The sequence below is a fragment of the Rhincodon typus genome, chromosome 30 (genome assembly GCF_021869965.1).
Source record: "Rhincodon typus isolate 14 chromosome 30, sRhiTyp1.1, whole genome shotgun sequence".
Taxonomy (NCBI): domain Eukaryota; kingdom Metazoa; phylum Chordata; class Chondrichthyes; order Orectolobiformes; family Rhincodontidae; genus Rhincodon; species Rhincodon typus.
Window position 1 is genome coordinate 15244303 of NC_063361.1, and position 11470 is coordinate 15255772.

General features: G+C 40.8%; 1 protein-coding gene across 1 annotated transcript in view; it reads right to left on the minus strand.

The window, feature by feature from the left end:
- The window catches only part of hrob (homologous recombination factor with OB-fold), a 38181-nt gene that overhangs the window by 13362 nt on the left and 13349 nt on the right, over nt 1-11470 (minus strand). The window contains exons 4-6 of the mRNA XM_020524536.2: nt 7937-8020; nt 4060-4200; nt 2728-2836 (exon numbers count right to left, since the gene is read on the minus strand). Coding sequence (XP_020380125.2) covers nt 2728-2836; nt 4060-4200; nt 7937-8020 — 334 coding nt within the window. The remainder of the gene's footprint in view (nt 1-2727; nt 2837-4059; nt 4201-7936; nt 8021-11470) is intronic.

Sequence of the window (11470 nt, forward strand, 5' to 3'; positions counted from 1 at the left end):
GGCGGTGGCAAAATTGCAGATGCCACCAGAATTATATTCCTCACAGGAATATAGTACTGACAGCCGGATTTCTGGTAATGAGACTAGCTCTAATGTAATGAGGGGTATACCAGGTTCCAAGCAATCAATTGTGATAGGGAACTCTCTAGTCAGAGGCACAGACAGATGTTTTTGCTGCTGACAGCAAGACATCAGAATGGGGTGTTGCCTCCCTGGTGCCAGGATCTAGGATATCTCAGAGAAGGTGCAGGATATTCTCACGGGGAGAGGAACCTGCAGGAGGTTTTTGTATACATTGGAACTAACGACATAGAAGAGAAAAGGATGAGATTCTGAGGAGAGAATATAGGATGTTAGAGGTCCTCAAGGGTAGTAATATCTGGATTACTCCCAGTGCCACAAGTTAGTAAGGGTAGGAATAGAGCAGATGAATGCAAGGCGAGGAGCTGATGCAGGTTTCACATTTTTGGATCATTGGAATCTCTTCTGGGGTAGAAGTGACCTGTACAAGAAAAACATACTGCACCTGAAAGTGGAAGGGGACTAATATGCTGGCAGGGAGATTTGCTAGAGCTGCTCAGAAGGATTTAAGTAAGTGGGGTGGATGGGTGAGTTGGTAAGATATTGAAGAAAGAGATCAGCCTTAGACTGGTGCAGTTGGGAAAAGGAGTCGTCGGGCAGGAGGGCAAAAAGGGGACATGAGATAGCTTTGACAAATAGGGTTAAGGAGAATCCAAAGAGATTCTACAAATACATTAACAACAAAAGAGAAACTAGGGAGAGAATAGGGCTCCTTAAAGACCAGCAAGGCTGCCTACGTGTGGTACTGCAGGAGATATGGGAGATACTAAACAAGTATTTTGCATCAGTGCTTACTGTGAAGAAAGAACCTACAGAATGTGAGGAAATAAATAGTGACATCTTGAAAAATGTCCATATTACAGAGGTGGTGGTGTTGGATGTCTTAACATGCATAAATGTGGATAAATCCCCAGGACCTGATCAGGTGAAACCCAGAACTCTGTGGGAAGCTAGACGAGTGATTGCTGAGCCCCTTGCTGAGACATTTGTACCACTGATAGCCACAGGTGAGGTGCTGGAAGACTGGAGGTTGGCTAACGTGGTGCCAATATTTAAGAAAGGTGGTAAAGGAAAAGCCAGGGAACCACAGACCAGTGAGCCTGACATGGGTGGCGGGCAAGTTGTTGGAGGGAGTCCGGAGGGACAGGATATACATGTATTTGGAAAGGCAAGGACTGATTAGGGACAGTCAACATTGCTTTGTGCATGGAAAATCGTATCTCACTAACTTGATTGAGTTTTTTGAAGAAGTAACAAAGGATTAAGGAGGGCACAGGACGTGATCTATGGTCTTCAGTAAGGCGTTCGACAACGTTCCTTATGGTAGGCTGGTTAGCAAAGTTAGATCACATGTAATACAGGGGGATCTAGTCATTTGGATACAGAACTGGTTTGAAGGTAGAAGACAGGGGGTAGTGGTGGAGGGCTGCTTTTCACACTGGAGGCCTGTGACCAGTGGTGTGCCACAAGGATCAGTGCTGGCTCCACTGCTTTTCACCATTTATATAAATGATTTGGATGTGAACATAGCGGGTACGGTTACTAGGTTTGCAGATGCCACCAAAATTGGACTTGTAGCGGACAGCGAAGAAAGTTACCTCAGAGTACAACAGGATCTTGATCAGATGGGCCAGTGGGCAGAGGAGTGACTGATGGAGTTTAATTTAGATAAATGTGAGATGCTGCATTTTGGAAAGGCACATCAGGGCAAGACTTCTACACTTAATGGTAAGGTCCTGGAGAGTGTTGCTGAACAAAGACCTTGGAATGCAATTTATTTGTTCCTTGAAAGCAGAGTTGCAGGTGGACAGGATGGTGAACGCGGCATTCGGTACGCTTGCTATTATTGGTCAGTGCATTGAGTATAGGAGTTGGGAGGTCATGTTGTTACTGTACAGGACATTGGTTGGTTATTTTAGGAATAATGCATGCAATTCTGGACTCCCTGCTATAGGAAGGATGTTGTGAAACTTGAAAGTGTTCAGAAAAGATTTACAAGGATGTTGCCAGAGTTGGAGAATTTGAGCTATGGAGAGAAGCGAAGTAGGCTGGAGCTATTTTCCCTGGAGTGTCACAGGCTGAGAGGTGACCTTATGGAGGTTTATCAAATCATGAGGGGCATGGATAGGGTGAATAGACAGGGTCTTTTCCTGGGGAGGGGGGGGGGGTGGAAAGAGTCCAACACTAGAGGGCATAGGTTAAGGTGAGAGGGGAATGATTTAAAAAGGGACCTAAGGAGCAACTTTTTCACGCAGAGGCTGGTGCGTGTATGTAATGAGCTACCAGAAGTAGTAGTGGTGGAGACTGGTACCATGACAACATTTAAAAAGGTATCTGGATCGGTACATAGGAAGAGTTCAGAGGGATAGGGGCCAAATTCAGGAAAATGAGACTAATTTAGTTAGTATATCTGGTTGGCATGGATGAATCAGACTGAAGGGTCCGTTTCCATGCTGTACATCTCGATGACTCCGATAGCATAGAGATGAAGCTGGCTAGAGAAGATTGTTAAATGGAGTTCCTAATCCATATAGCTAACCCTATTGAAATAACTTAAAAGGAGAACAATTTTTCTAAACCCATGTCCAGAATGATCCAGATCAATAAAGATAGCACTCCTGTGAAAACATGCAAGGAAAGCTCTACCTGATGGATCTTTAAAAACAGCACTGGCATCTGTATTTGCGCGCGACAGTGACTTTACAAGAACTGCCATTTTTGGCACTTTGCCTTTGGGGAGCTGCTTTAAGGCCGCCTGTAGAAATAATGAAGAGTTGGTTAAAACATTTGAAATAAAAATAATTTTTATTAGAACAAGTAAGTTCAATAAAACAAAAACAAATTCTTTAAAACTAACAAATGCATTCAAAACTTGGTCTGCTCCATTTAGTTTTAAAGAAAAATAACTTATCACACAACCCTTCTGATAACATCAAGATGACCCAAAGTACTTTGCAACAAATGAAGTACATTTCTAATTAAGGCCACTTTTGTAATGTAGGAATCACAGCAGCTAATTTGCACATAGCGAGCTAAGTCAAACAGCCACAGGTAATGACTGGATAATCTGTTTTAGTGATGCTAGCTACAGCCATATATGAATCAGACTCGGTAAAGACTTCCTCCCCGAAGGATACTTGCAAACCATTACAGCTATTAATTAAAGTGATCTTGAATAAAAACTAACTCCTGTCTACCACTAGAAGCACAAGTTAGCAGCAGTGTTCTCCCTAATTTTCTTGCTGGCTGTAAGAGTCTCCAAGGCTCATGCACGGCAGCAATGTCCAGAACCAGTAGTCAAGCGCAGAATATCAGAGTGGGTATGTACAGCTTAGAGAGAACGTTGGTTAGGAGTGTGATGCAATACACTCCACTAACCCAGGTGAGTGCAGTTTCAAAGTGCAAGAAGCTGAATATCAGTCAAGCAGGCTGTTTTGTTCTCTAATTCCCTTCACAAAAGCACAAGTATGTATACCGATACACTGCAGCAACTCACCAAGTCTTCTCTAACAGCATCTTTCAAACCCACAACCTCTATTACTTAGAACAAGGGCATTTGATGCATGGAAACATGACCACCTGCAAGTTCCTCTCCAAACTGATTTGGAACTCTATTGCCATTCCTTCACTGTCACTGGGTCAAATTCCTGGAGCTCCATGACAAAGTCCTAGCTATGGACTGCAGTAGTTTAAGGCAGCAACTCAACACCACCTTTTATGAGCAATTAGCAATCAGTAGCAAATAATGGCCTTGTTCAGAACACCTCATGAACAAATCAAAGAAAGAATTCAAATTTATAAACTACCACAGTGGGATCTGAACTCGCCTCAGTATAGTTAGTTCTTCCCTCAAGATTACCATATTGATAGCATTGTCGCTATGTAATTGCATTATGCCTATGAGAATATTACACAGAATGAGCTGTAAACCAAAGGCTGGACATGATATCATGAATATAAGTATTTTGTAAGCCGTACCTTTCGTAGAACCATGATAATGCTATAACTGCGAAGGAAACAGTCAGCATCTTCCTCATCTAATCTTAACTCTGCTTTCATGGTAGCCCATGGACCTCTCCCAAAGTCATCTTCGACAGATTGTTGAGAACTAGGAACCTCCTTAATGTGAGATTGAAAAATTATGCACAGCAAAACAATGTAGATAAATATTAAGAAGCATTTTTCAAACTCAAGTTATTAATTTACAGTACCAAAAAAATCAAAATAGCTTTCCAATTCCCATTTGTGCTTCCAGTCATCCTGCACTGCTTTTTTTGTAGTCCTTTGTTGGCTCATCAATCTTTAATATTACAGCAAAAATTCACACACTGAACTTGTAAAATATATATTCACCTCAAGGGAAGAATGTAGTTAAGAGAAAGAAGGATGAAAGAAAATAAATGAATAATAAAGAATGCAGCTTCTCATCCAACCAAGGACTATCAGTAGTGTGTAGCTTTTCAAAAAAAAAAAAAAGAAAAGCCAAAATACTATGAATGATTTGCAGTAAAGTAGTCACTCTTTTACTGGGAAATAATTTTCAAGAATTATGAAAGTCAATATTCACAATGAATCATTTTTGTTGATCTTTCATTCAAGGTTGCTGCCACTTGAACAAAGGTACAACTTGGTATCACCTGTCTCTCTTCCTCTCATGTCCATAGCCTTAAGTGTTTTCCATTTATTGTTTCGTTGAAAGATTTATTCTATCATTTTTGTTGTATGTTGCAACCTTTACTGACACCAACTTAGGTTCTTGCTCACTGCAAAGGCAATCTGCAGCCACCCATTGAACATGCCGAAAGTATTGATAATGTTTTTCTAAATCCTGGTTGATGAGCTGATTCCAGTGTTAAGTCAGTTACCAGATGCTTGGCTAGTAGTTACCACTGCACACTGCAAGTAGAAGATTACAAAACTAAGGATCTATCATCTTCACCATTTTGCTCAGGTGGCATACTGCTGTAAAAGGATGCAGTGGGGTGTAAAGATACTGATAAAGCTGGTCTTCACTTGCATTGTTACGGTTTTGACTTACCCGAGGAGAGAGTCAGAAGCTGGAGTTGATGTGGGTACATTCAGTTTTGAAAAAAAAAATTACGTAAGATTGAATGTTAATTGGCTGGTGAGAATTCTAGCTTTCTTTTCCCTGCTTATCTTTGGAGTGAATCAGTCTACAGAGCGAGAAAAAATTTTTACTTTCTTTAAAGTTTGAAATTAAGGGTTAAGTAAAACATTGAGTTAGCTTCCCGATAATTAAGTGATGTCAACAGAAGGCAAGTCTCTTATTTTTAAGAGAGGGTAGCAATATTTATTATTTAATAGACTAGAGGTCAGCTCTGATCCTAGGAATGTATACGCCTGCATGTTTTCCATGTCCTGGATAGAGACACATGCTGCAATTATAGTCGGTTGCAACCACTTGAGCTCTATGTTTTGGAACTCAGGCAGCCTCTGGAAGAACTATGGTGCATGCCTGAGGTTGAGAGTTTTGTGGATAACACATTCATGGCTGTGGTCACCTACACCTTAAAAGTATGCAAGGAGCGGGTGTCAATATTCACTGGGGTGGCATGCTGGAATTAAGCCTCACTATTGTTCGAATTGTCACAAAAGACATTTTAAAAAGTACACAGAGTTCCCCAATTTACCTGTCTTTTATGCCCAGGTTGCCAGAAAGCAAAGATCAGGCTTCTGGTCTGTCTGCTTGACAAAAAAATCACTATCTATAACAAGTAATTAGACTGTAATTATAAACCACTGGCACATAACTCTCTTAATTAAACCGTAACCCCTTTATAAACTCTCTCTTACACATAAAAACATCGGTTATGGAGAGAGAGATAAACTGGGAAAGTGTTCAATGGTTTCTTTGCCCAAGGGTTGTTGAGATGATTCTTGTGCTGGGCAGAATGCTGCCTTTTCAGTCATCCTTCTCAGGATGTTTCCAATGGGTTACAAGAGCCACAGGGTGGCTGACAAACTCAGAACATATCTCTTGCTTGTTAATTATAAAAAGCACAGCTTACAGCAGCTGCTAAAATACAATGAATTAGTTTTCTTCAGGCTTAAAGTGACTTTTTGTAGTCAACAGAAAAAGAGCTCCTAAGTTTATGGTGGTCCAAAAAATTATCTTGTTCACAGCTCCAAGGTGTTCAGCAATTCTTGAACCAGTCACATAATTGTTGGCAGGCAGTTGAATTTTGACATTGGTCACTAGCCCACAAACCAATCCATTAATTGTTGCTGAAGCTCCAATTGGACACAACCCTTCGGCTTCAGTTTATTTACAACCACGGCTGTAAACCAAAACTGTGCAAACAGTGTTCACAATGAATATCAAGTTACTTTACTTTAAGTAATACAGCATTCCTTGCAATCCCTAGTTTTGAAAACAGTTCTTTTCTCACTTCAGCCCACAATTAAAAAACAGAAATAAAAAGGCCCAGTCTTTACAAAACAGAATGGGCGATATATAGAGTCAGGAAAAAAAATATCAGGCACATAATGCAGGAGTCTCCAGAGACACATTCCATTATTTCCTGCTGCTACACTGACCTCTGAAGTGTGGTAGCAGCTTCTGGAAACAAAAAAATCACTTCATTCACATACTAATCGAGTGCTCGGACCATCCGAGAAGCTGTGCTGCTTGGTGGTGACACTGTCTCGCTTTTCAAGTGGTATTGAATTCAACATACTGAGGGAAGAAATTGCTAAACTGGGAAGTGCAACCATAGCCAAGTCCATAGCTCTACAATTGGTTCATCTTTTCTGATGAGCAAGACACATACAGAGTGAGAGAGAAAAGGTCTGAAATTAGCAAGCAGGGCATTTACATTAGTAATTTGAAGATTACTTCTGGCACCAAGTGAATACAAAAATGGGAGGTTAAAACAAGTGAATATGGGACTGGAAAGATAGTGCTAGACAGAGGACTTTAGATTCTTGGGACATTGGAAACATTGCTCGGAGTGATGGAACCACCACAGATAGTGAAGCAGCTGCCAATGTCCAAATGTAGCAAGATCTGGACAATATTCAGGTTTGGGCTGATAAGTGACAAGTAACATTTGTGTCACACAGTGACAAGTGCCAGGAAATGACCATCTTCAAAAGGACCCCCAGGAGCTTACCATCACCACGTGACATTCCATAGCATCACCATCATTGAATTCCCACCCCCCACTAACATCCTAATGACCAGAAATAGAACTGGACTAGTCATACAAGTATTGTGGCTACAACAGCAGGTCAGAGCTAGGAATTCTGCAGCAAGCAACTCACCTCCTGACTTCCCAAAGCCTGTCAAGTTAAGAGTGTGATGGAATACTCCTCACTTGCCTGAATGGCTGCATCTCCAACAATACTCCACATGATTGGCACCCCTAAATACTACCTTCAAGATTCACTCCCTCATCACAGATGCATTGTGGTAATAGTGTGTACCATATTGAAAATGCACTGCAATAATTCACCAAGCCCTCTTTGGCAGCACCTTCCAGACATGGAACTTCTGCTACCTAAAACCACATGGGCAGCAAACCCATGGCAACACGATCATCTGCGAATTCCAGTCGAAGCCCACAGGCTAATGAATTCAAATAGCATTTGCTGTTCCTTTGCTATCACTGTGTCAAAATCCTGCAACTCCCTTCATAACAGCACAGCGAGTGCAGCTCCAACACATGGACTGCGACATTTCAAGACAATGGTTTATCACAACCTTCTGAGGGACAAATAGCAATATGCATACATTGATCTTATCTTTCACGGAATGTACATGAAAATATTCCATGCAACAGGAAGCTACATTATAATATTTCTAGAAGCTGTGCAGGTCTGTCTGCAGGCTTACCTGAGGCCTTAGCTTTGGCACTGCACCATGTGTTGGTGTCTGCGGATCTGAAATTAAAACATCATCCAGGTTTTTCCCAAGATGCTGGAAGACAAGCAGAGTGAGCAGTCAATTACTGGACAACATGCTTTAAAAAGAGTTATTTATAATTTCAGCATCAATTTCAATTGCACTCGTCCTTGTTGCATAAGCTAAATCTTACTTTTTTATCCCTACACATTACATTTGGAATTCAAGTCCACTTATTGTTACAGAATACATGCCTAATGAATTGGTATGGTTCCTCATTATTAGTAGACATTTTAAGGATACATATTGGAATATCTAGATACAAGCTTTAGAACTACACCTTTAAAACGTTCAATATTGTTAATTATTTTATTGGAAAGCACACAATTACTACAAAAACCGAAAGAAAAAGAAAAGAAAAGCTGGACCATAAGGCATGGAAGCAGAAGTAGGCCAGTCTCCTCTGCAATTCAGTGAGATCATGTCTTATCTGATAAGCCTCAACTCCACTTTCCTGTCTTATCCCCATAATCCTCAATTCCCTTCCCGGTTAAAAATCTGCCTATTTCAGCCTTGACTATACTTACTGTCCCAGCCTCAATAGCCCTGTGAGATAAGGAATTCCACAGACACACTACTCTCAAAAGAAATTCCTCTTCACCTCTGTCATAAATGGGCGACCCCATAATAAGTTTATGCCCTCTATCTTGCAAGAGACAATAACTTCTCCACATCTACCATAATAAGCCTGTTAAGAATACAGCCATAAGAAATGGAACAGGAATACACCATTTGACCCCTTGAGCTTGCTCCTCCATTCAGAAGGATCATGGCTGATCTGACACTTCTCGCATCTTTAAAAGCCCAGGATGCGGTGCATCATATCCAGAAGATGTGACAGCCTTTAGACACATTAGTTTCACTAGAACTATTTCTCTGGTGATAATTAGTGTACTTATTCCTTACCACCTTCTTGATTATACAGTAATTTAGAATGCTATTAGTATATTTACTGTGAAGACTGATGCAAAATATTCGTTCAACTTCTCTACCATTTCCTAGTTTCCCATTCTTTTCCAAGCTTCGTGCTCTAAAAGACCTGTGTTCACTTTAGCTTCACCTTTCTTTTTTATACATTTCAAAGCAGCTCTTATTGTCTGTTTTTATATCACCTGCTAGTTTGCCTCCACAGTTTATTTTCTCCATCCTTACTGTCTTTTGGTCGTATTTTGTTAGCTTTAAAAAGTACGCTCCCAATCATCTGGTTTATCAACAGCTTTGCTACATTTGATGTCTTCTTTCCTTTCAATTTGATACAATTCTTAGCCATGTTTTTGCCCTTCCTAGAATCCTTCTTCCTCATCAGGATATATCTTTGCTGTAAGTCATGACTTCCATTGTTTCTAAACTATCTTTTCTATTAAACTCCTTTTCCAGACCACTCCAACCAACACTGCCTTCATTCCTTTGAAAGTTATTTAAGTTTAGTACAGCTGTTTCTGACCCTCAAATTGAATGCTATTTTCTCCCTGCCTCATCACATATTACCAGATCCAAAAAGGCCTGAGGTCTGGTTGGATCCACAACATATTGTCTTAGGAATCTGTCTAAATACACAATGAACCCTTTTGAATATCTTTACTAATTTACCCAATCTTCACGCAGATTAAAGTCAACTACAATTATCGCACTACCTTTTGTTTTAAAACGTACCTTTATTATCTCCTGATTGTCCTTAAGAACAGCATATGGATTACTCCCACCACTATCATCTTCCTCTTGTTACTTCTTCCCTCCATCCTTATGGATTGTGCATTATCCAATCACAGATCATTTCCTCTCTCATATGTTATAGTCAGTCAATAACATTTTATTGTCAAGTTTATCACAGACATAGCTATAGAATATCGGTATTATCAATCATACAACTAAAACCATTCAAGGAAATGCAAGTGCCCCTGTGCAAAGCTCAAATCACCTTATGCCTGATCAGTCAAATATTCCTCCTTCCATACACATTGGAAAATACACACTCTTTCAAGAGTCCACTAATGATTCAAAAAATTGAACATCTTATCAGGTCTGCCAGCTCAGCCTTTTACAAGCTACACCATCAAGCATTTAACAAAAGATCTCCCAAGTCAATAAATGTCCTACTGTACAAAGTAGCTGTTGTTACCTCACCACTATTTGGAAACAAGACCTGGACAGCAACGCAGCAACTCAACTGCATTACTGAGATTATACCAGCCATGCCTCTGCTGAATCCTCAGGGTGTAACGAAAGGACCGGTGACCAAATATTATCATCTTTCTCGAGGGCAGTTCCACAAGCATTCTGGCAAAATTGCAAAATCAACCACAGTGCACTGACATAGTCTGAATGGCTGAAAAGTACCTATGGCAAGTGTTCCAGGAGAAAAAAGAAAATGCTACAACACCTGAAGCTCTTTTTGAATCATGGCAACATTGACAACTAAGAGAAGCTTGATACCAATCATCCAAAACAGCAGTAACTCATCGTCAAGCTACATCATGTTTAAAATCCAAATGCCTCAATGAGACAGAGCAGCTGCAGAGAAGGAAACAAATCCTGAATAAAAAACAAAAGAACTGCGGATGCTGTAAATCAGGAACAAAAACAGAAGTTGCTGGAAAAGCTCAGCAGGTCTCGGAGCATCTGTGAAGAAAAAAATCAGAGTTAACATTTCAGGTTCAGTGACCCTTCTTTAGCTCTTCGTCACTATCCCCCATCTCCCCGGATGACTTTAATATCTTGAAATCTATCAGTCTCTGTCTTGATCATACACAATGACTAGACCTCTGCAGGCCTCTCGTAAATAAAATTAACAGGTAAAGTCACCATTGTCCTACCACGATATAAGCTGCTTTTGCATGGGGTTGGGGGAGGTGAACGAGAATGAGGGGAGAGAGCGAAAGAGACAGTGGAGGGCGACAGAGGGGGTGTGGGTGAAAGAAATGGGGAAAAGACAACTGGTGGGGCTTTAATCAGAGGGTGACCACTCCTCAGGTTATAGGAGAGGTTGAAAAGGACAGTCTTTCATGCTAACCTCAACAGTGCAGAATCAAATCCATGCTGTTGGCGTCACTCTGCATTTCAAACTGGCTTTCCAGCCCAACTAGGCTAGCCAATGCCTCTGGGTAGAGAGTTTCAAACAGCACTGATTTATCAGGTGGAGGGGGTGACAACCAGCAGGTTTGTTCCCGTATTGTGTCTTATGTGCTATGATATCATGGGATTCAGATTCAATGTTGAAGCCTCTTAAGGCCATTCCCCCACATCTGCCCCATCAATGGAACAGGACCTGCACAGGGTTAGAATGTTACTTTTCTGGGGTATCTGTGTATTGTGGGTCATATCAAATGCAGGCTATACCAGGTAAGAAGGACCAAAAGAACTGCAGATGCTGTAAATCAGGAACAAAAACAAAGTTGCTGGAAAAGCTCAGCAGGAATGGCAGCATCTGTGAAGGAAAAAACAGAGTTAACGGTTCGGGTCTGGTGA